Source organism: Phacochoerus africanus, chromosome 13, assembly GCF_016906955.1.
Source record: "Phacochoerus africanus isolate WHEZ1 chromosome 13, ROS_Pafr_v1, whole genome shotgun sequence".
Lineage (NCBI taxonomy): Eukaryota > Metazoa > Chordata > Mammalia > Artiodactyla > Suidae > Phacochoerus > Phacochoerus africanus.
The window spans coordinates 65,040,615-65,067,145 of NC_062556.1; the positions used below are offsets into that span (position 1 = coordinate 65,040,615).

At 37.5% G+C, this 26,531-nt stretch overlaps 1 protein-coding gene and 1 non-coding gene across 2 annotated transcripts in view; both read right to left on the bottom strand.

Moving 5' to 3' along the window:
• Positions 1-26,531, bottom strand: part of UGGT2 (UDP-glucose glycoprotein glucosyltransferase 2) — a 168,632-nt gene that overhangs the window by 113,295 nt on the left and 28,806 nt on the right. The window contains exons 6-11 of the mRNA XM_047756237.1: positions 24,520-24,616; positions 21,463-21,535; positions 14,285-14,385; positions 12,653-12,752; positions 10,386-10,446; positions 1,950-2,041 (exon numbers count right to left, since the gene is read on the bottom strand). Of these exons, the coding sequence (XP_047612193.1) occupies positions 1,950-2,041; positions 10,386-10,446; positions 12,653-12,752; positions 14,285-14,385; positions 21,463-21,535; positions 24,520-24,616 (524 nt within the window). The remainder of the gene's footprint in view (positions 1-1,949; positions 2,042-10,385; positions 10,447-12,652; positions 12,753-14,284; positions 14,386-21,462; positions 21,536-24,519; positions 24,617-26,531) is intronic.
• Positions 3,106-3,210, bottom strand: LOC125113680 (U6 spliceosomal RNA). The gene has a single exon (XR_007131545.1). It is a non-coding gene; the product is annotated as a U6 spliceosomal RNA (small nuclear RNA).

A 26,531-nucleotide genomic window follows, 5' to 3' on the forward strand; every position in this document is an offset into this window, starting at 1 on the left:
ATAAGACACATGTACAGAACTCCTCAAACTGACTCGGTCCTACCTGCTTTCCTCTCTGGTCACTGCTACTGCCTCCCACTGCCCTCGTCTCCCTATGGGTGAGAGCTGGGCTTGCGCACAGCCTGGCCTGCACCAATGCTGACGTCCTCAGGGATCAGGGGAAGAATGGTTAGGTTGTGGGCATGGTATCAGTCCTCCGGAACCCAAAACTGCAGCAAGGGACAGGAGGTGGAAAGAAAGAGAAAAGTAATTTCCCGTCGCTTTCTTTTCCCAAGTGGGCAATTCTAAACTAGGACCTCTCTCTAGACTGAGGACACAACTTCAGTCCAAGGACATTTTCCTTCCTCTTCTATTTCCTGCATCATTTTCTTCCATTCATCAGCCTCTTCACACTGTTTTTATTCTACATGTTATGATCTTTCCTGAGCACCTCTTTGTTTATTTTGTGCTGAAGAATGTCAGAAGATATAAATATCTTCCCGTATTTTCTTTCTTTTCCTTCAAGGGAGTTCTAGTTGCTACAACCGGTGATCCCATCAAGGAGGAGAAATGATGTATCACCATCCAGCAGATCACTAATTACCAGGTGGAAGAGCCAAGGAGGTTCTATTTCTTAAATGACCTATAGCCTTTCTAAATTACATGTCAATTGTTCCTGCTAAGAAAATTTCCCCATACATCACCTCGAAAAACTCTCCAAAATCTACCTACCACTTCTGCCCTCTTTTAAAACTATTTTCACTGTTCCTGAGCACAGGTATAATTTCTATCCTCTGAAGTGTACAGCCGAGAGCTAATAACTGCTCTTCTCTATATGTAGTGCTTACCCTATGTACTTCAGATTAGCATTTCCCCAGTATTAGGTCCAAAGATTCAACTAAAGATAAACACCCAGGAGTTCCTATTGTGGCTCAGCGGCTAATGAACCAACTAGCATCCATGAGGACACAGGTTCAATCCCTGGCCTCGCTCAGTGGGTTAAGGATCCAGAATTGCCATGAGCTGTGGTGTAGATTGCAGATGCGGCTCAGACCCCTCATTGCTGTGGCTGGTGTAGGCCAGCAGCTACAGCTCCTGTTGGACCCCTAGCCTGGGAACCTCCATATGCTGCAGGTGTGGCCCTAAAAAGGCCAAAAAAAAAAAAAAAAGAGAGAGAGAGCGAGAGATAAAAGCCCAACTTGAATTACTCTACTTCTCAGCCTTTCCTGTATTTTCTCATACATTTCCAAACTGCTATAAAAATGAAACAATTTAACTTCAATAAAAGCAAATTCAATTCAACTGAAACTGAATATTTGAACTATTGGGTTTACAAAATTCATCTTATATTCTAAATATGATTTTTTAAAGTCGTTTTATGACTCTTTAAAGGAGAAATAAATTCAATTTGATTTCTCTTCTATTCAGCCCATGACTTTAATTTATAGGTCACTGGCCATGATAAATACCAGAGTTTCAAATATTGTGCTATGGCATTTTTGAGGAATTTTTTTGAGCTAAGGAGATAGTATCTAGCAACCTATAGTTTCAAATTTCTTTTCTAATAGATAAAGGCACTTTAAATTCTTTGGGTTTTGAGAAAACATCTCAGATTTAAGTTCTTTTCTGGAGAGTACAGCTCCCTGGCTACTCAATCCTGTCCCAAGACAATTCCCTGCTAAATGATGGACCTACTTGTCAATTAAAGATAGTTTTGAATTATGGGACTAGTAGAGGTCTAGGATTCAGAAACTTCAATTTTCTCATCTGAACAAATGTCCCAAGGTCTCCTCCAGTTTTGACATTCAAAGACACTTAATATCCTACCAAAACAAAAGCTGTTTCACACGATCAAAAAATGTTTGCTTCACCTTTAAAGTGATTATTTGTATTTTAACAAATACTAAATTTAACACAAATGTTTACCTTCATATATAAATTACAGCTTGTATCAATAATTCAATACTTACCTAAAAGGATCATAAGAATCAATATCAATATGAAGTCCATTTATATATAGATAAGCATCACCTGGCTGAATTTCAAATTCATCTAGAAGATACTGGAAACAGAGAAGAATAGTTAACCAGGTGATACAACAACAGTTGAGCTGTCAGGAGTTGGCAACTATTTCTATTGAGTCAGACAATAAATATTTCAGGCTTGGCCAGCTCTGTCATCTCTGTTGAACCACTCAACTCTACCCTTGTAGCACAAAAGCAGCCATAGACAACAAACACATGGGCATGATTATGTTCCAAAATAGCCTTTTTTTTTTTTTGCCTTTTTTCCATTTCTAGGCCCGCTTCCCACGGCACTTGGAGGTTCCCAGTCTAGGGGTTTAATCAGAGCTGTAGCCACTGGCCTACACCATAGCTCACGGCAACGGCGGATCCTTAACCCACTGAGCAAGGCCAGGGATAGAACCCACAACCTCATGGTTCCTAGTCGGATTTGTTAACCACTGCGCCACAACGGGAACTCCCAAAATAGCTTTTTTAAAATAAAGGCTTATAATACTATTTATTTATTTTAGAGAAGATAACATGTGTTCATTATGGAAAATTCAAAGGGTGCAACAGGGCATGGGATAGAAAGCACACCCCACCCCTGCAAGGCCTGACTGGGAAGAATCACTTCCCGGCTCCCCATTCACTGGGGCCACTTTAGAGACTGCTGACCATCATTCCCTTAGTATTTAGTTTAGTGATAAGTCTGCTGGCAATACATTAACCCACTGAGTTTCATTTGTCTCAACAATTGTTTATTTAACCTTCAGCTTTGAAGGCTATTTCCCTAGGTAAGAATTCTACCTTAGCGGGATCATAAAGATAACATTCCACTGTCTTTGGACTTCCAGATTTGTGGAGAGTCTGTCTTTCTGTTATTCCTCTGAAGATAATGCGGCTTTCTTTCCTGATTGCTTCCAAGATTTTCTGTCTCTGGTTTATAGCAGTTTTACTCTGATGTACCTAGGTGCAGTGCTCTTTGTATTTACCCTGTTTCGCATGTGTAGATGTCTTTTTTTTTTTTTTTTAATCTGCAGTAGGTATCTTTTATTGGTTTTAGACAATTCTTGACTATTTTCACTTCAAATACTGCCTCGGCCGCAGTCTGTCTTTATTCAAAAATACGGAACACTTCACGAATTTGTGTCAGTTTTGTGCAGGGGCCGTGGTAATCTTCTCTGTATTGTTCCAACTTTAGTATATGTGCTGCCAAAGCGAGCACCACTGAAACTTTTATTAATAAAGACAGGTGGTGGGCCAAATGTGGCCTATACATGGGCAGTACTGCCCCTGCCTGATCTAAGTGATGGGAATCTTACGATACTTGAGTATTTTGATTTCGCAATATGTGATATTACATTTCTAATGCTATAGCAGTTATCAACCTATTACACTTTCTATTGTGTGTGTGTGCCTGCACACACTTAGAATTTGATAGGTGGCACATTTCTATTCTTTGATATCCCAGAACTCAAAACTTTGGTGTATGTATAAATATTTGACAATCACTCTAAATTCAAAAATCCTTTTAAAGCAATGCTCCAGTCACTACCTTTTCATTAAGTAATATTTCCCAAGTGCCTACTCGGAGCTAGAAACAACTCCAGGAACTAGAAAAAAAAGGCCATGTCCTCGCCATACAGCATAGTTAGTAAGATCACAATGCGGGAGTCAGATCTGGTTTAAATCCTCATCTTGCTACTTACTAATGTTAAGATTTGGACAAATCTACTTATTAACTTAACATGCCTCAGTTTCCTCTCCTGTAAAATGGAATACTCACGAGTTTGTTATAAAGTTCAAGGGTAATATATATCTGTGTCTAGTCACATATAAAGTACTCACAAAGGAAGCTTTTATTACGACTATTATCATGGTAGGCAAATTGGTTTAGGAGGAAAAACAGTTTCAAACAGTGCATTTCAGTATCACACAATGAGTGACCTAACAGAAATTTGTAACAATTATTCTGGAAAGGCAGATGAAGCAATTAACTTGAAGATTTGGTTCAGAGGCAGCTTTAGAGAGGTGAATTTTTTTCTATGGTTATCACTTACCATGACAGGTAAGCTACACACAGAGAGGAGAGAAGGAACTAAATTTATAACAGGATAGAAAATATCTCCATTTGTTTTATATAAAATACTGACAAGGGATTAAGCACTAACAAGAGAGATTCAAAGGTGAAATTGTGATTTGTCTTTAGCTACTTCTGTGCCTTTCCATCACTTTTTATGACACTTGTATTCCAATTTCAAACTTCTACAGATGCCTAGTGAATTCACTGCCTGTTTCCCTAGAACTTACACTGAACCATCAAATACAATCTCAAGCTCTCTCTAGCACCTCATTTTAGGCATCTCTACTCTAAATAAAAAGTATATCAAACAGATCCACACTAAAATGCTAATTTCCTCAAGGATGTTTATGCCAAGCACCACATCTTGGGCAAATGAGATGCTCAAAACAAGAGTAATAAGCTGAACTCAGTGAACTTGATGTTGAAGCACTGTCAGAAAAGAGAGGTATATGTATGGGAACCAGTGCCGACAAATCCCTTTCCCCTCAGACAGGGGTAGCCTGAAATCCTGGCAAGCTACCCCAAGTGTGTGATTTAAAGCAGTCTTTCTCAAACCAAGGGGTGGTTTCTGGCAATATGATGAACCAGAGATCCTGAAATCTCTTAAAGGAAAATATCAAAAAATGCTAAATTAAAAAATTAACATTGCCCTTTAAAGGAAGGATTACTTTAGTTTTTTAAAGTAAAGATATCATCTAGGAGTAGAGAAAAAGTGGGGATAAGAGTCCAAGGATGTAACAAACACCGAAGGTCCTGCCCTGAGGAAATCCCCAGCATCCTAGGTGACTTAAAGCTTGGCATTTTAAAGACTGGTCTCAGAAGGACAGGAGGCTGAGCCTTGGACCCACCAAGGGCAGGCAGCTGAGTTAGAAATATCCTTGTGCAGACAAAGAAGTGTGACACTCACAGTGAAGTGAAAAGGTGACTTCAAAAATAAATTGCCCTTCAGAAACAGCAAAAATGTTGCTAAGTTCACCATGGTTCTTGGTGGAGGAAGAACATTACTTCTGTAAGAATTCATGGACTCTGGCTTATCTTCACAAGAGGCTGAGACCCAATTTCATACTACTTTGAAGATCCAAAAATATAAACAGATTTTTAATTTAAAGAGGAATTAAGTTGGGAGTGCTCACAGGCTCTGAGCAGAAACAAATACAACCACCCCCCTCATGGAGAGATAATAAAACTTATTCCAAAAAAGAGGGAACATATGTGTTGAAATTTACCCATCTCTTTAACAACCAATGAGGCTGGGCCATTAGCTGAAGCCAAAAAAATTCTGACTGACTGGACCTCAGAAGAGTGGGTTAAGCAGTCTTTATAAACTTGTCTGGAGGTCCCTCTGCTGGAACTACATGTATTCTTAACTTAAAATCTGAAGTCCAACCAGATGTAAATCTTAATATAGGAAGGTTTTTTTTAAATTTTTTTCAGGATGAGTGGTGAGAGAAAATAAGATTCAAAAAAAATGTATTTTACAGAGGAATTTTTGGAGAGGATATTCTAATCTGGGAATTTTCTCTAGAAAGCTAAAAATTTTTCACACATTCTCAGTAATTAGTGGACATAATTAGCAAAGTGTGAGGTTTTATTTGAATTAGGTGTAATCTTTTATTTGGATTTTTTATTGAAATATCTGCATTTGGTTTATTATGTAATTACATAACTGAAACAATTTGTTTCACACTACTGAAATTAAAAAAAGTTAGCTATCTGACCCTCTCTCCTATTTCCCCTTAATCAAAACAAATAAAAAGTGTCATGAAATTAATTTAACAGCTCTTATGTAAACAGTTAGGGATACATATTGGATTAACTAACAGTGAATTTTAAATCATCAGAAGTAGATTCTACCCAGTCTCTGAGCAAAACAACAACTATGAACTTCAAAGGGAAATATGCTGTATTGTGGAGCTAAAGCCAACTGCCTCCTAAATTAAACCAAATTTCTTAATTGTAGTTTTAAACATTTGTTCTGTCCTTGTTTGTTTGGGTTTTTTTTAAATGTCTATTTCAGGGACTCCAGTCCAGGTCCTTTGGGTTTCCTCTACCTGCCTTTATCATTTTCTCTTGAATCCTATCTATTTCTTTTTTACTACTGCACCTTTATTATTCCCATCCACTCTGTCTTCTACTATGCTTTCTGTAAGGTCAGTTCTCCTTTGTGCCCGTACAATTTTATTATATCAGACAGGGTTTTATCTTTACTTCCCACACCTTTGCTATGTCCTTCAAGTTCTAGTTTCACATTCTCTTTCATTGTCTAGGCATCACCTCCTTCCTATACAGCAATGCAGGATCCAAGCCGCGTCTGCAACTACACCACAGCTTACCCAACGCTGGATCCTTTAACCCACTGAGAAGGCCAGGGATCGAACCTGCGTCCTCATGGATCCTAGTTAGGTTTGTTACCACTGAGCCGCAATGGGAAATCACTCAGCTTAACATTTTAAGCGCACATCCAAATGTTATTTTGCAATTTTCCTCTGCTTAGTGAGTTTTCTTCATCTACAGTATGGTTTTGCTGATTTTTCTCCCCTTCATACAGTGAGGTCTTTATATAGATGCAGTAGTTTTACTGTTTTGATTATTCACATCTGAATCAGATGTTCTTAGACCAGAGTATTATTGCTTTGGAGTGTAAGGGGCAAAATCAGCTTTCTAGGGTTTCTTGGCTTCAGGTTTCCATACAGTAATCAACAGTTTATGTTAGGTCACCTAATGGAGTCAGTCTTCCTCAAATACACAAACATTAAGCTGCTCAGAAGCTCTTACCATCAGTCACTTTTTCTCTTCACTTGGGGACCACGGGATTGCCCTGTATTTTGGGTGAGCCACTGTCCCTTCTGCTACCAGGTTTTCTTAAGTCTGCCACTTTCATGCACTCACTCAACCTCCCCAGAACACGTGGTCTGCCCTGTTTTTAGCACTGTCCACAGCGTCCCTACTCAGTATGGAGCCCTCTCCTCTGATGATGAGTGTCTGCTGGCGATTTCTGGGACCCTCAATGCTGGCACCCCTGCAACTTCCCCGTCTTCCCCGCCACACAACTGCAGCTTTAGGCTTCAGTTCTACTAGTGTTGGGCATTCTTCACCACAATGTAAAATGTACGAGTATGTGAGGCTTTGCTTGATGCTAGTTTTGCTGGAAATGCTCTTTTATTCTCACTGCACTCAAAGCTGCTGCTTGGATGTGACACGTGTATCTGCTCATTTTATATTATTAGCTAAAGCAAGGCACACAGCATTGGCCAACATCAAAGGGGCAAAAATGCAGACTCCTCTGACACAGGGAAGAGAGCATAATCCATCTCAGTAATTCGTGTTTTCCATCTGCAGATACATCAACCAAAGAACTTAGATTTTTAAAATAATCCTTCTCTATGATTTTTTACAGTAGTAACACCACACCTTGATCATCAAGAACTACAGGGAGAGTAACACTGCTTCTCCCCTCTTTCTACCCAGCTACTACTGTCTACTTCTTAAGTCATCTCCTACCTTCCCAGTGAGAAATGAGACCACCTCTCTCAACATACTGCCAACACTAGGACTGAGAACTGAGATGACCTGGGCCACCATCACTTAAGAATTATGGGAAATTCTTGTCCAAGAAGATAAAGCTATAAATGAATAAATAACCATTTGCTTCAAAAAATCATTGTAAACCATTTCTTTTCCCCCAGGAAAATCTGTAACAGTCTGGTTTGCAAATCTGAAGAGTTATCTCACCTGTGCAAAGAGCTTGCTTATGAGCAACAGTCTGCTCACCAAACCCATCACTTTAATGCTCACCAGCCCTAACCTACTGTGTTACAAGCTCTACCCAATCCCAAATAATCCCCCACCTCGAAAGACCCAACTTCAACGACTTCAACAGAGGACTCCCCAAATCCTATAAGTACTCCACCCCAAGGTCCTCTTTCCGAGACACAAACAAGAGTGTCTCAAGGTGCTGTTCTCCTTCATTGTGGCAAGTTTATTTAACTCGGCTTTGCTACACCAACCAGTTCTCCGTGGGTTTTTGTTAGGGAGCTTGCAGTCCACACCAGACTTCTCCTACCCACCTGGTTTTATTTAAATACATCTCTTAAGCACTTTGCATGTTTTTCTTCTGGAAACAAGAGTCACTGAAGACTTTTTTAGAAGAAAAGTGACTAGATCAAATTTCTCAATTTTCTCAAGTATCTTTCCAGTCACCCAGGTGATTGGCAACTGAAAAATTCAAAATTCTTATTAAATTCTTCTGAAATGAGCTGTAAAGGAGGACACAATTCTGGTTCCATCTTGTACCCAAAAGAAAACACTTGATCTCAGTTTATAAACTGGGACATTAATAAGTGTTACAATACATAGAACATCTTAAAAACTAAACATTTCTAAATACAGAATGCATTATAGGTAACATTTCAATATTCAGATGTTTTTAATTCAACAAATACTTCCAATGGAATGCTCTGTGCCAAGTACTGTTGCTCATTCAAACCCCTTGGTGCAGAGTTCCCTGATTTATTCCTTTCCACTCCACTGTAGCAGCTAGCCTTGACTGTCATCCTGTTACTATGTCTTCACGGTGGTCTACGTGTGGAATTACCCTATTTGGTTCCTTCAACTGCCTCTTTTAGTAGCTCCTCTTTACCCTCATGAAATTCTATAGTAGCTCCTCTTTAACCTCATGAAATTCTTCAGCCTCTGGAATCAAAATACCACATACAGCAAACCTTTGCTGACCAGGAACACCCACTTTAAACTGTTAACTGAGCAAGAAGAGATTATGTGATGCCATGGATACCCTGGCATTCCTTTCTTTTCTCTACTTTTTCCTTCCCAATCTCTCTCCCTTTCTTATTGTAAGTGACATTATTCAAACAAACAAATACAAAAACTCTTTTAAGAAAAAAAAAATACATTCTGCTTGAATACTGTTAAGAACAAATAGGAAAATTACAGAAAGAAGTAATACCACAACTCCGTTTTAAAGGATGAGCAAGGAGTTCCCGTCGTGGCGCAGTGGTTAACGAATCCGACTAGGAACCATGAGGTTGCGGGTTCGATCCCTGCCCCTGCTCAGTAGGTTAACGATCTGGCGTTGCCGTGAGCTGTGGTGTAGGTTGCAGACGCGGCTTGGATCCCGCGTTGCTGTGGCTCTGGCGTAGGCCAGCGGCTACAGCTCCGATTAGACCCCTAGCCTGGGAATCTCCATATGCCGCAGAAGTGGCAGAAGTGGCCCAAAGAAATAGCAAAAAAAAAAAAAAAAAAAAAAGGATGAGCAAGAGGTCAATGAGGCAAACAACATCCAGGTAGGATGACATGTTGCTGTTTCTATCACTCAGGTTCCACTGTCAGTGGAATTATGTCATCATCAAAACAGTTGACATTAATCAAGAGCTTACTCTGTCTCAGTGTGACAGGCACTGTTGACTGGCTATCCTAGCTCCATCCCTAAGCCATTTCTCCTCTGCTTGTCTCAATTACTAGAAAAGTAAATGCTAACATTTCTAGCCTCCCTGGTATCTGGGGATAGGCACATTAAAAAACTTTAGCCAATGAGATGAAGTCAAAGTTGGCTGAAGTATTGCAGGAAGGCTCTAATTAGGATGAATGTGGTTGATACCAGCTTTCTGCTTTGAATACAGATAAGTAGTCTGGAGCTGTGGCAGCCATTTTGCAATCATAAAGAAAACACCATATTAATGGCAACCTACTCTGAGACTTCTTTTTATGTGAGAAAAATGAATTCCTACTGTTTAGGGCCCTGTGTACCCAGTATTATATCATTTAAAGCCAAACCAGTCCTATGTGATAAAGCCAGGCAGCGTTCTCAAACACTTCTTAAGTATTAACACAGTTAGGATCATTTAGGGTCTTGGGGTTATTTAAGAGACCATTTAGCAGAAACTTACCAAACTAGTTATCAACTGTGTACTATATGCTATAAGATTCTAGTAATATTCCAGTGGTTTAAACTTGACTCGGTCTTTACAAACTTTTAAGCAAACTAATAACAAGAAGCAGAAGAATTATCTCACAGCCTTTATTCTCTATCTTATAAAGAAAAACAACATGGGCAGAAAATTTATAGTATATAAAGTTAATGAGTAAGTAAGTAGGCTCTATGTCAGGAAAGATTGACTAGAATCACAAACTGTATGCTACATAAAGCAGACAGTATAAAAATGGAAAAACTTGAATTGTTTTAATAATCAAAAAGTTTAATTTAACATTTTTTTTGTAAGAAAACTGAAGATCCAAAGTCTAAAATATAGTGTTATTACTGCAGTAATTTTTTTTTTTTTAAAAAAGAAATTCAAACACACCTTTTGATTTTCCTGTATCTCTTCCCTCATGGGTTGATTTACAGCAATTCTGGTCAGAGATCTGGGAAAATAAATACAGATATAATTCATTCTTCCTTAAATGTTTAGGACTAATCTATAACTCAATTTAATATAATACATTGGGAGTTCCTGTTGTGGCTCAGTGATTAATGAACCTGATTAGTATCCATGAGGATGCGGGTTCGATCCCTGGCCTTGCTCAGTGGGTTAAGGATCTGGCATTGCCGTGAGCTGCGGTGCAAGTTGCAGATGCAGCTCAGATCCTGCATTCCTGTGGCTATGCCACAGATTGGCAGCTAAAGCTCCGATTTGGCCCCTAGCCTGGGAACCTCCATATGCCACAGGTGCGGCTCTAAAAAGATGAAAAATAACAATAACACTTTGTATGAGCAACTAAAATCTCTAAAAGTTTCATGACTGAGAAGTGCACACTTCCAGTCTATTTGACAGGTGGTTCTTGGCTTTCACTTGGTATTTGACTCAGTCTCTCTCAGGCTAAAGAGAGGAATCCTGGAAACCAATTCAACCTGCTTCATTCCCAGAGAGAGAAAGCATCCCTGAGTTCATGGAGTAATGAAATATCAGAGTGACTTCAGACAAACGTTCAAGCCTACAATGTGGCCATCAGGCAGTATTAGCAAAGTTGCCAAAAAGAAAAAAAAAGTTTTAAAGGTCAACCATAAATTAAGAGCAGAGTTTAGCAACAAAAGCCATGAATAGTCACACTGACTGGCTGCCAAAAGAGCTAATCGACTGTTTTCCCCAAACTAGAAGTATTTCACTTTATTTGTATTTGATCTAGTAATTTCAAAAGCTGCTGTTAGTTGACGACAGTGTGGCTGAATTTATCTATACACACTTAAGTATTTCATATTTTAATATATAAATACCTACTTCTCAAACTGATTGTTTAAAATTGACTGAAAAAGTCACATCAATGCATTCATTTTTAATCTGTAAATAAGGGGACAAACCTATTTTCAAGGTATCATGGAAAGGTTCTTGGTATCCTGTGGCCAAGAGTCTACTGTTTTTTTTTTATCTTACAGGGGTAAAGACTATCTAGAGTTAAGAATCAGTAATTTGTTCTGTGGATAAATGTACAGAAAAGTGTGTGAGGCAAAGAGAGGGCCAATGACTATTCACTGCTTAAGAAGAGGTGCTGAGAGCACAAGGATGCTCTCCAATTTCGCTCAGTAAAACACTACTGCTGCACTTGCCCCATGTTATATGTCTTTAATATAAGCTAATGCAGTTTGCATTTTACTGGTTGCTTATAATTTTATATTGTTATGCCTAACCGGAATACAAATGCTTCAAAGTCATGTTATTTTGTAAATCCCTATAACACACAGTAACCTGAATTGTATCTATTGGTTGCTTCTAGATATGCAAATGTATTATCTATTGAACTGGAAGATGTGTTTAATGTAATATTAACATTTCTAAAAGAGTTCAATTAGATATCTTACTGGCAAAAAAAAGTATTCCACAAAATATTCCATACAATTAAGACATTACTACCTGTATGGAATCTGAAAGGGAAAGAACACAATTTGGCCAGACACTGGGCACAGATCTACTCAGAATAATACTTTTCATCATCCTCCATAAGGGAAAGAGAAAAATGCCCCTTATTACATATTGATTAAACCAGTTTTGTCTTGGATTACCATGTCTCACTGTTTATGTTTAAATAATTTTTAAATTTTTAGTATTTATTTATTTATTTATTTGCTTTTTAGGGCCACACTTACAGCATATGGAAGTTCCCAGGCTAGGGGTCCAATTGGAGCTGCAGTTGCCTGCCTATGCCACAGCCACAACAGTGAGAGATCCAAGCTGCATCTATAACCCACACCCCAGCTCACGGCAACTGAATCCCCAACCCACTGAGCGACGCCAGGGATTGAACCCGCATTCCCAGGGACTCTGGTTAGGTTCGTTACCACTGACTCGCAAGGAACTCCTAAATAATTTTTAAAATAAATCATCTCTTCCTTTACATTTGCTTCTAATCTAAGAGTTCTATTCTGCAGTGTGTATACAAGGCATGCACAAGCCAATACTCTGCTCCAGTGGGGGGGGGAAGCCCAGTATACACAAAGAAGAGAGCCTGATTTCATGAACACTATATATACTAGAATTAACTGACATCATTATGTTACTTGAATTCAGCTATTTTCATAAAATGTATTTAATGGAAAGAGTTCTGGCTATAATCAAATCAATAAACTTTAACATACCTGGCTTTTACAGGGAAGTTCTGAGAAATGTCTTTCATTAATTTTATGGCATCATAAACTGGAGTGGACTTTATCTGAGAAGCTGCTTGAAAACTAAGATCTGGAAGGAAAAAAGTATCAGTAAAGAACGTAGCATAATATTAGACCTTAACAGACATTTCCATGTAATTTAAATAACCCTTCTTGCCATATATTCATATATAGACACAATAATAAACATATGTATAGACCATTATTCAGAGGGTTTTTTTTTTCTCCCTTTTTTGGGCCGCACCTGCAGTATATGGAAGTTCCCAAGCTGTGGGGCTGAACTGGAGCTACAGCTTTTTAATGCATCTCATTATTTCTGGGCCCCTATTTAACCCCCAAACCTACTTACCTACTCAGGCCCCAAGCTGGAAATGTTAAAATCACCTTTGATTCTCTTTATCTCCTAAGTATTTGCTAAATCCAGGCTTCCTCTCTATGACTTCTACCACAGTTATAGTTCAACCTCTCATTAATTCAATGATATTTTGACTAGATGTCCTGTTTCTAGTCCACTCAAACAGATCTTACACAGACATTAGGGAGGTTAATTAAAACTAAGATAACTATGCATGTTCTCTGTTTACCAGCCTTCGCAAGAATCCTGTCACTTACAATTTTCTAAAATATTGCTCCCTTGAAGAACATTTTGTAGAAAAAAAGTGGACTGTTGCTTGTCTACAGTTGGAGGAACTGGGGAGAAATGGAGTATTTATGGGTATGTTAATTTCTTTTTAGGGTGATGAAAGTACTTTAAATTGACTGTGGTGACAGTTAAAGAACTGTAAAAATATACTAAAACAGACTGAATGACACTTTTTAAATGGGTGAACTGTAGAGTATGTCAAGCGTATTTCGATAAGCTATTAAAAAAAGTTGATGACTGACAGAATTATAGATTGCAGAGAAAAAATGACATATTCCCATGACCCACTAAAAACTACAAATAATAAAAAAGAAAACTACAAACTAAACAGAAAATTTTAGTTCAATCCAAGCTAAATTTTGGTCTCAAAATATCTGCTTATAGTATGTCAGTACGGACTTTATTCTAAGCTCAGAGTGAAACAGGTAATGGTCTATTAAGACCAAAATTTTAAAGATAAGAAAACTAAGATTTTGTTCTGATTTCTCCTGACTCACTGGTCAGGATTTTTAATCAATACTACAGATTCACTGAAATGTGATTTAAAATGTGAGAAAATACATGTATGTGTAACTGGATCACCATGCTGTACAGTAGGAAAAAAAAACTGTATTGGGGAAATAACAATTAAAAAAATAATAATAAATCAACTGAACAGAAAATAAAATAAATAAATAAATAAACCGTCCCCCTCCAAAATACTTGAGAACCTATAGGTAACTCATGCATACTTTAAAAATGATTGAATAATATCAAGTAACTGCATGTCATATAACTTTAAATCTTAGAAACATAAAAATATAATTTGCTTGATGAATAATCTTATAATTAAATTTGTATCTCCACAAAAAGTAACATACATTAGTCACATATTATTACCACCTATGAAATAATTTATATTATATAAAACAGGGATCAGTTACCAATATGCTGTGTTAAAGCAGACTGAAGTACTGTACCTTGTAGTTCCCAGACTTTCAAAGGCATCATTTCTTTATTACTCTCAATAAGGTATTTTTGGAATGTTGTCAGATTATCTCTAAGATCTGAGTATCTTTCTCTGTATTAGAACATTAAGTAATGTTAATTATCATCACCTACTACAAATTACTACTATACACGCAATATATTTTTGAAATTAACTCTTCCAAATACTTAGACACTAACTGTTCATCAAGATAACAAGAGTGATGCAGTTATACCCACAGAACTTAAAAATAATGAGAGCAATGGGCTTGTCTACTTTTTTTTTTAATGTATAAAACAATACAAAAAATCTGGATGGATAAACTCTCATTTGTTAACATTACTTGTGAGGGATCCAAAGGTGAGGGCAGGATTATAGTTCTTATTTAAATTCTTTTTTTTGGAGTTCCCGTCGTGGCGCAGTGGTTAACGAATCCGACTAGGAACCATGAGGTTGCGGGTTCAGTCCCTGCCCCTGCTCAGTAGGTTAACGATCCAGCGTTGCTGTGAGCTGTGGTGTAGGTTGCAGATGCGGCTCGGATCCCACGTTGCTGTGGCTCTGGCGTAGGCCGGTGGCTACAGCTCCGGTTTGACCCCTAGCCTGGGAACCTCCATATGCCCGGGGAGCGGCCCAAAGAAATAGCAAAAAGACAAATAAATAAATAAATAAATTCTTTCTTTTTTTTTTTTTTGCTTTTTTTAGGGCCTTCCCAGGCTAGGGGTTAAACTGGAGCCACAGCTGCCGACCTACACCACAGCCACAGCAATACAGGATATGAGTCAACGTCTGTGACCTACACCACAGCTTGCCAGATCCTTAATCCACTGAGCAAGGCCAGGAATCAAACCTGTGCCCTCATGGATGCTGGTCAGATTTGTTAACCACTGAGCCACGATGGGAACTCCCGTATGTAAATTCTTATCTTAACATTTTATAAATTACAAGTATTGCTTTTATAATTAAAAACTATTTTATAAGGAAAGATATTAATGCTTCCTACACTATATAGACTTTATTTCTAAAAAAATTCATTTTTGAAACTTATAAAAACTTAAAGATAATTTTACCTATTAAACATATAATAGGTATCTTTTAGAGAGTGCTAAATAATAATGTAGCAGAATGGATTTTACTATACATATAATAAAAACTATAACTGGGAGTTCCCATTGTGGCGCAGTGGTTAACGAATCCGACTAGGAACCATGAGGTTGTGGGTTCAATCCCTGCCCTTGCTCAGTGGGTCAGGGATCCCGCGTTGCTGTGGCTCTGGCGTAGGCCGGCGGCTACAGCTCCGATTGGACCCCTAGCCTGGGAACATCCCATATGCCGCGGGAGCGGCCCAAGAAATGGCAAAAAGACCAAAAAAAAAAAAAAAAACTGTAACTTTCTTCCATTTCTCATGAAATCAAGAAATAGTACCACTTCATTTTATTTATTTATTTATTTTTTAGGGCCACACCTGTGGCATATGAAAGTTTCCAGCCTAGGGGGTCGAATCCACATCCTCATGGATACTAGTCAGGTTCATTAGCTCTGAGCCACAACAGGAACTCCCCACTTCTTATTATTCGACAGGATTCTTTTAAAAAACCTTTAGCTATCAGCACAATTTATAAGTAAAATACATCTTTTCAACAGGAAAAAGAAATATTTTAAAAGGCAAGATGAAACATAAATATGCAGAACATATATATGGAAATAGATTAACCTTATGGTTAACAATAAATAAATGTACTACAGTATCAATAACCTGAAATTTTATTACAATTGGGACATTCTGAAAATGAATCAACACTGCTCTTATAGTGAAAAAATAACAGAACTTCTTCTTTTTTTTTTTTTGCCTTTTCTAGGGCCGCACCCACAGCATGTGGAGGTTCCCAGGCTAGGGGTCTAATCAGAGCCATAGCTGTGAAGCCTACGCCAGAGTCACAGCAATGTGGGATCTGAGCCACATCTGCAACCTACACCACAGCTCACGGCAATGCCAGATCCTTAACCCACTGAGCAAGGCCAGGGATCAAACCCACAACCTCATGGTTCCTAGTCGGATTTGTTTCCACTGCGCCACGATGGGAACTCCCAGAACTTCTTAGAAAAGAAGTTCACTATAAATTAAAATAACCACTCCTTTCTCAACATTTTAGGTTACAGAGTAATATTAAGTTTATAAGAGCTATGATATCTGTCTTTCATGATTAAACATGAGCTTATTGATACTTTCACTGCTAAAATTATTTATGTAATTCAGGCAAAAATACATTATTCATACAACACATAAAGCAAAAGGTTTTTGCCTACATCAATTGTGTAAAAACTAACTTGAGTACTTCCTATTAAAAAAACCTAATACCCAAAGGTTCCAAAGGCTTTTGGGAATACATACAATTTATTCCCATAAATAGTTATTCTTTAAACAGAATAGAATTATGGGGTTCCAAGATGTGAAACACAGCTGGAAATGGAATAAAAATGCATTGTTATCTACTAAATAAAACTTTCTTAAAAAAAATCAATTTTACAAGATTCATTAACTTTTTAAGGCCACCAGTATACACCTTGTCCCATATACAACAGAAATACAACTCAAAATGTATAAATCAACATAGTTACCTACTCGCCAGGAGAAATGACCTAAGTATCCTCTATAAATAGTTGTAATAATAAGAACTAAAGACATTAATTAAAACTTTATTTAAAATTTTGTCTTTATAATGGAATCACAAGCTTTCCCTTCTCATAAATAAGAAAAGCTACACAAAAAACTACAACAGTCCCCATCCACCAACATTCAGAGTATACTCACCATCCTATTCCTTGTCTTCAATCAGAGATGCAGGAAAAAACGGGAACATAATTTTAATTTTTGAAAGGTGACATACAGATGTATATGAAATTAAGACCAGATATTAAAAGGTTTTTTTATATGGCAATCTGTGCCACAGAAATTTAGAGAAATCAACATTTTCTTGTTTTGAGACATAAAAATTTTTATTTTATTTTTTTAGGCGTTCCCGTCATGGCACAGTGGTTAACGAATCCAACTAGGAACCATGAGGTTGCGGGTTCGGTCCTTGCCCTTGCTCAGTGGGTTAACGATCCGGCGTTGCCGTGAACTGTGGTGTAGGTTGCAGACGCGGCTCGGATCCCGCGTTGCTGTGGCTCTGGCGTAGGCCGGTGGCTACAGCTCCGATTCGACCCCTAGCCTGGGAACCTCCATATGCCTCGGGAGCGGCCCAAGAAATAGCAACAACAACAACAACAACAACAACAAAAAGCCAAAAAGACCAAAAAAAAAATTTTTTTATTTTTTTCATGCTAAAAATCCAGTATTAAACATGATTTTTGTAACCATTTAGATCTATAAAATAATCTAGGGGCACAAAACTAACCTCAACAAATTTAAGAGTACAGAAATTATTTCAAATATCTTCTCTGACCACAATGGCATGAAACTAGAAATCAAGCACAGGAAAAGAAATGAGAAAAAATTAGCTACATGGAGACTAAACAACATGCTACCAAAAAACCAATGGGTCAATGAGGAAATCAAAAACAGAAATTAAAAAATTCCTTCAAACAAATGGTAATGAAGACACAACCATTCAAAATCTTTGGGATGTTGTAAAAGCAGTGCTTAGAGGGAAATTCATAGTGATACAGGCCTTCATCAAAAAAGAAAAATCTCTAATCAACAACTTAACCCATCACCTAAATGAATTAGAAAATGAAGAACAAACAAAACCTTAAGCTAGCATAAGGAAGAAAAACATAAAGATCAAAGAGGAAATCAATAAAATAGAGATTCAAAAAACAATTGAAAAAAATCAATGAAACCAAAAGTTGGTTCTTTGAAAAGGTAAACAAAATTGACAAACCTCTGGCCATACTCATCAAAAAGAGCAGAGAAAAAAACCCAAATAAACAAAATAAGAAATGAAAAAGGAGAAACCACAACAGATACTGCAGAAATACAAAAAACCATAAAAGAATACTATCAACAATTATATGTCAACAATTGACAACCAAGAAGAAATGGACAACTTTCTAGAGACTTACCACCTGCCAAACTGAATCAAGAAATAGATCAACTGAACAGATAGCTAGAAATGAAATTGAGTATGTAATAAAAATACTCCCTACAAAAAAAAGTCCAGGACCAGACGGCTTCAAAGGCGAATTCTACCAAACATACATAGAGGAAATTATACCCATTCTCCTTAAACTTTTCCAAAAGGTTGAAGGAGAAGGGACACTCCCAAAGACACTCTATGAAGCCAATATCACCCTAGTACCAAAGCCAGACAAAGACACTACCAAAAAAGAAAATTATAGGCCAATACCTTTGATGAAGATAGATGCAAAAATTCTCAACAAAATTTTAGTCAACCAAATACAACAACATATCAAAAAGATCATATACCAGGACCAAGCGGGATTCATCCCAGGTTCACAAGGATGGTTCAACATAGGCAAATCAATCAACATCATACACCGCATTAACGAAAGAAAAGTAAAAAACCACATGATCATCTCAATAGAGGCAGAAAAAGCATTTCACAAAGTCCAACATTCATTCATGATAAAAACTCTTACCAAAGTAGGTGTAGAGTGAACATACCCTAACATAATAAAAGCCATTTATGACAAACCCCCAGCAAATATAATACTCAATGGAGAAAAGCTGAAAGCCTTCCTGCTAAAATCTGGAACAAGACAAGGATACCCACTGTCACCACTTTCATTCAACATAGTATTGGAAGTCCCAGCCAAAGCAATCAGACAAACAAAAGAAATAAAAGGTATCCAAATTGGAAGCGGTAAAATTGTCACTGTATGCAGGTGACATGATACTATATATAGAAAACCCTAAGGACTCCACACAAAAACTACTCAAACTGATCAACAAATTCAGCAAAGTAGCAGGATATAAGATTAACATTTAGAAATCAGTAGCATTTTTGTATACTAACAATGAAATATTAGAAAAGGAATACAAAAATACAATAAATTTAAAAATCACACTCCAAAAAATCATATACTTGGGAATAAACCTGACCAAGGAGGTGAAAGACTTATATGCTGAGAACTATAAATCATTTATCAAGGAAATTAAAGAGGATTCAAAGAAATGGATGGATATTCCATGCTTTTGGGTTGGAAAAATTAATACCGTAAAAATGGCCATACTACCCAAAGGAATCTACAGATTCAATGCAATCCCTATCAAATTACCCAAGACATTTTTCACAGAACTAGAATGAACAATCCAAAAATTTATATGGAACCATAAAAGACCCAGAATTGCCAAAGCAATCCCGAGGGGAAAAAAAAAACAAGCAGGAGGCATAACTCTCCCAGACTTCAGGCAATACAAAGCCACAGTCATCAAGACAGTGTGGTACTGGTACCAAAACAGATATACAGACCAATGGAACAGAACGGAGAACCCAGAAATAAACCCAGACACCTATGGTCAATTAATCTTTGACAAAGGAGGCAAGGATATAAAATGGGAAAAAGCCAGTCTTTTCAGGAAGTAGTGCTGGGAAAATTGGATGGCTGCATGTAAATCAAAGAAACTAGAAACACCCACACGCCATGCACAAAAATAAACTCAAAATGGCTTAAAGACTTAAACATAAGACACGACACCTTCAAACTCCTAGAAGAGGACATAGGAAAAACATTCTCCGATATCAACCTTGCAAATGTTTTCTCAGGCCAGTCTTTCAAGGGGACAGTTAAATAAAAGCAAAAATAAACCAATGGAACCTAATCAAACTGAGAAGCTTTTACACATCAAAGGAAACCATAAAAAAAAAAAAAAAAGACAACTTACAGAATGGGAGAAAATAGTTTCAAACGATGCGACAGGGGCTTAATCTCTAAAATATACAAACAACTTATATGACTCAACAGCAAAAAAGACAACAACTCAATTGAAAAACGGGCAAAAGACCTGCAAAGACATTTCTCCAAGGAAGATATACAGATGGCCAACAAGCACATGAAACAATGCTCAACATCACTGATTATTAAGAGAAATGCAAATCAAAACTACCTCACACCAGTCAGAATGGTCATCATTAATAAGTCCACAAATAACAAATGCTGGAGAGGGTGTGGGGAAAAAGGAACCCTCCTATACTATTGGTAGGAACTTAAACTGGTACAACAACTGTGGAAAAAAGTACGAAGAACCTCAGAAAACTAAATATACAACTACCATATGACCCAGCAATCTCATTCTTAGGCATATATCTGGACAAAACTTTCCTTGAAAAAGACACATGCACCTGCATGTTCACTGCAGCACTATTCACTATATCCAAGACATGGAAACAACCTAAATATCCATCAATGGATGAACGAAGAAGATGTGGTATACATATACAATGGAATACTACTCAGCTATGAAAAAAAACAAAATAGTGCCATTTGCAGCAACATGAATGGAACCAGAGACTCATTCTGAGTAAGAAAGAGAAAGAAAAATACCATATGATGTCACTTATATCTGGAATCTAATATACGGCACAAATGAACCTTTTCATAGAAAAGAAACTCATGGACTTGGAGAACAGACTTGTAGTTGCCGAGGGGGAGGGGGAGGGAGTGGGATGGACTGGGAATTTGGGGTTAACAGATGCAGACTATTGTCTTTGGAATGGATTAGCAATGAGATCATGCTGTGTAGCACTGGGAACTACATCTAGTCACTTATGATGTAGCATGATGGAGGCTAATGTGAGAAAAAGAATGTATATTTGTATGTGTGACTGGGTCTCTTTGCTGTACTGTAGAAAACTGACAGAACACTGTAAACCTCCATATGCCGTGGGAGCGGCCCAAGAAATAGCAACAACAACAACAACAAAACAAAACAAAAAACAAAAATGATTCTATACATTTTGTTTCAGTTTTTAGCCAGAGATAACTTTAATCATTTTCATTTCTCTAATCACACTCATTATCTTATGGAATTAGTGATTATTTTTCAATTCTGTGCTTTTTTGCATTAACCATGTGTTACTTTTATAGTAAAAACAATAATAGGTACGTTTTAAAAATGAGAAACACGTGCCAACACAGCATACTGAATCGATGCCTTTAAATATATGTTTAAGAGTACAGTAATATAATTTCATTTCAATTGAGACTTACTTTAGTTTCCCAAAGAGAAATCCTTGAACTTCATTTGTTTCAGTCTTATCTTCTACAGAAGTATTAGTCACAGCTATATTTTGGAAACAAAAATATTTCAGACTGGAAAAGGAATGTGTACTGAAAAATCAGAAAAATCCCAAATCAAATTCCATTTGTTTTACCTTGTTTTTCTTTCTTGGATCAGTTTAATGATACATCAGCATGCTCTCTCTTTTTAAAAAAGCTTGATTATTACGTATTTAACAACCATAATGAATGCTCTATAGATCATTTCTTTTTTTATTTATGTATTTAATTCTTTTCTTTTTAGGGCTGCATGTGCGGCATAGGGAAGTTCCCAGGCTAGGAGTCGAATCGGAGCTGCAGCTGCCAGACTACACCACACACATAGGAACACGGGATCTGAACTACGTCTGTGACCTACACCACTGCTTGCAGCAACATGGATCCTTAATCGCTGAGTGGATACTAGTGGGGCTCCTAACCCTCTGAGCCATGATGGGAACTCCTATTTATTTATTATCATTTTTTAGATCATTTCATAGTTAAGTTCTATTTTACAACCAGAATGAAAAACCAAGGGACCTACAACAAACTATGAGCTTATTAGCTTTCAAGCCAGAGATCCAAACCCTAAGAGATACAGGAATTCTCACATATTTCTGACACCTTTAGATATAATCCAGAAATCTTTAGAAAGACACCAAAACTCATGGCCTCAAAGCATGAGGATCTATTTTATGTTCATTTCCCTTCCCCTCTTTTACTTACCAGATAATTACAGTCCACAGTGTGGTAAGTGGTACTTAGGGATTCTAAGAATCTGCCCTTTTACAGTACGGGCGGTGCTTCCTCAGAGTTCATCAAGTACCCTCCTCCCTTCTTCTTCGTCTCAGGGTCTGGACCTCTCAGACCACCACTAAAAACTCTGGGTGCTTTGATCCCGGCTTCCTCTCCCTCCCTGTCACTCATTCATCAGGCAAACAAGTATTGACTGCCTTCTATGATGCCTGATGCCTGCTGGATAGACACCAGGATGGCAGATGCAAAAGACACAAACCTTGTTAGATGGAAAAGGGGGGACAAATAGACAATAGGCTGTTTAAAATTCTTCTGAAAGAAAACACAGAACACGCGGAACATAGAAAAAGCAAAATCCTCCTCTAACAGAGGAGGAAGACAGTCATCTGAGAGGTACTCACTGAATATATGATTCTCAAGAGATGAGCAGACCTCGGGTGAATACAAGAAGTGAGCGAGAGGAGGAAGGTTTCAGGCAGAAGCAACAGCACACGCTAAGGGATGAAAGTGCTCTGGAGGAGCCGTCAAGGCTTGGCACAGAGCCAAACATGGAGGCATCCAAGGAACAGAAAATTATTCTGCGTTATAGGACTGAGTTACAGGACCACAGGCACAATGAGAGGGCTAAGAGAGTGAGAAGGCAGAAAGAGGCCAGGCCAGGGGGTGAAAAGCTTTCTCTGCTTTGCTCTAGTACTTGACTTTATGAGGAGGTTACAGGGAACCACTAAGAGATTTTAATCGGTGGAGTCACGAAGTCAGATTTTCATCATAAGAAGTTTAATCAGAAAGCACTATGGAGAACAGACTGATTCTTCTATCCAGGGGGCTAAGGGCACTGAAGAGGAGGTCAGGCAGAAGCTTAATACACATGGACAGAGGAAAAAAAAAAAAGAAATGAACTAAAGAAGTAGCAACTAGAATGGCAAAGACAAGATATACTGCAGATAAACAACAAAATTTAGTTTGTGGAGTTCCCTCCATGGCTCAGTGGTTAATGAACCCGACTAGGATCTAAGGATCCAGCGTTGCCATGAGCTGTGGTGTAGGTCACAACACGGCTTGGATCCCATGTTGCTATGACTGTGGTGTAGGCCAGCAGCTGCAGCTCTGATTCGACCCTTAGCCTGGGAACCTCCATATGCCATGGGTGTTGCCCTAAAAAGCAAAAAAAAAATTGTGCAATTTGTAATACAGATAATACATGAGATCACACGAATTAAAGACAATTCTATAAGCCCAAGGACAGCTAGAAAATGCCTTATGTTCCTACCATGACTACTAAATAAGATACTAAATTATAAAGCAATGTAGGGCTTTATAGTGTAGCTTTTCTACTATACTTTTTAAGTAAGTCTTTAACCAGCATTTAAGTCACAGTAACACAGACGTTGATCTGCGGCACTTTCAGTAGGAGTGGCTAGGGCTAAGTTGTGATCAGGGCAGGGCCTCCAGGACCAGATCCTGAATAAAGAAGCAAAACGAAGCAGAAACCACATCCAGGAGCATATAAAAGAATGACTTAGAAACTCTTAACCAAGAGTTTGTTAGGTGTAAATACATTTCTGATAAGCCACATAATAAAAGGTTTCCATAAGAATCTGAAACGGTCTTTAGTGTTTCCACATGTCCAGAGCTCTTCATCTAGAGCAAGCATTTAGTACACAGAACACAGATTTGTGGATCACAAATCTAATCGATTAACTTCATCTGAACAATTCCCAGGCCTCTCCCATCCCACTTCAAAACAAAAACACAACATCATTATCCTAACTTCATTATATATGAATGCCTTAGACCAAGCTTCATAAGGCAGTGCTACCAAGGAGTTGCAGGCAAGATACTTACCCCCCAGGACACCCCTTGCCCCCAGGGGGTGACTGGTCACAGCACAGGCCGGCCAGAATTCCTGGGTCAGTCACCTCTAGCAGCCTCATCTATTGTCTCTGTGTACCCTACATATATTATCTATTTTATTTTTTTATTATCAATTTTAATTTGTTGCCGGAAATGGTTGGGAAGCTACTGGTATAAGCAAGATAATGTGCTACTTCAAATTTTTGAAGAAGTTTTTGAGAACATGATAATATTAAATATATTTCTTTTAGTTTAAAATTAAATTCTAACAAGGAACATGCCTATCCCATCTCCAGCCTCAAATTAATGCATGGAGGATTAGAATCATTATTTTTGTAAAAAAACTGAAGTATGTAATCTCCAAATTTTCACCTACTCAAATACAGAGAGTAAACTTACTTTTGACTTGAGTATCATCCAGCGCTTTGTATTCCGTACTCTTAATTGCTAGCTCCACACCATAGCCAGATAAGTACATTTTCTGTGAGGCTGGTTTCTGTTCAAACACATTTATTTAGGAGAAAAAACAGAGAGAAAGAAACTATTTAGTCAAATATGTGCCTGTGAATTCATTATGATTGTGTATTAGTACAATAGGGTAAATTACTAATATTGAAGTTTTTCATTGTGAAATACTGCTATTTGAGGGATATTTAACTCTTTCTAGACAGTTTATCAAAGAACTAGAATTTGGTTGCTGACCATTTCTTTCTAAAAACTTTGTCATGACTCCAATGTTTTAATTATTCTTACAAAGAAAAAAAAAATCTGACCTTTTTCTGTTACACAATGGTAACTTTCCCATCTTTCCCATGATTTAATTAACTGAGGATCCAATGCAATCAAATTTCAACAAAGCTATATTCTTTTTGGGGAACTACACAAGATTTGCTAAACTAGTAAATACCATTCATTTGCTAGCTGTTTGGCTGTAGGACAGCTATAGAGTTTCACAAAAACAAATATTGGGAAGTAGAGGCAAAGGAGATAAAAAAAAACCTCAGTGCCTTGAACAATGTAATTAATTCTTTGTTTTTCAATGATTAAAATACATAAAATGCCACAAATTAATACCTATTCTTCTGTCAAGTTGCTTAAAACTGAGTTGACTGAAGTATTTGTGATCAGAATTTAGTACCTTATTTTCTTTTGCTTTTCTACAAAGGGCAAATATAAAACCTATTTCTAGAGATTACCCTGTCGAGGAAGAGAAAAGTCACATTTTTTCAAAAAGGAAATAACCTGGATGAAATTCCAGACTGAAATTCTTATCATTTCTGCTACAATCATTACCATTTAGCATCTTCTTTCATAGGTTAGAAAACCTTTCATTCTCTTTCTTCTCTAAACTTCTCCTCCAAAATTAAAAATAAGTATATAACTAGAGTGACTATTCCTGGATGGTTCTATTTCCAAATAACATGATGTAAGAATTAGATTCAGATATGCAGACGAATGTTTTGACACTGCTGCCCACACTAAAATTTAATTTTCTAATTTCTCAGGCACATGCTATGTTGAATGATAGCGTGAGGAAACTGGGTTCTTTATAATTATAGTAATCTGACAAAGTTGAAAATTTTTTAAAGAGTTTTCAATTTCACATAGCTCAATTTAAAAATACATTTTTGACTAACCACTCAAAAGACAATCAGTTGGTGGCTGGGCAAAGTGAAGCTCTGAGTTCACCTATCATATTATAGTTCATAAAAGAAAAGCAATTTCACATAACCAATTTCCATTATCAGTGCTGGAATGTTATTAGCTCCTTAGGAATAAAGATAAATGTTTATTAAATTCATATTTACTTTCTCCATTTGCAAATGTATTAATATAAAATTTGAATTGTACTTTAATAACTTTGTAAGACCAAAAATGCTCATAGGCTAAATCAACTGGTGAGAAGAATCTTTCATTATCTTAGTTCTTGCCTCACAAAAAGGCATCTGTTTAAAAGGTAGCACATATAACTCTATCTTTATACAATTATATGTTGACTAGATTTACACTATAACTATGTTGGATATACAATAAATAATTAAATAGAAGGCTATAATTTGATGCTACAGAGTACCCAGATGGCTGGTGAGTATGCTTTCACAAAAGTATATCTAATGGTCACATTCTCCAAAGAACAGCTTGGGACACTGAATCTCAATAGATGATTATACCACCTCAGGGGCAGAGACATATTAAAATCACTTGGGGGATATTTTAAAAAAGATAAACATAAGAGTTCCTGTCATGGCAGAAACAAATCCTACTAGGAAACATGAGGTTGAGGGTTCGATCCCTGGCCTCGCTCAGTGGGTTAAAAGGACCTGGCAATGCTGTGTGCTGTGGTATAGGTCGCAGATGCAGCTCAGATCATGCGTTGCTGTGGCTGTGGTGTAGGCTGGCAGCTGTAGCTC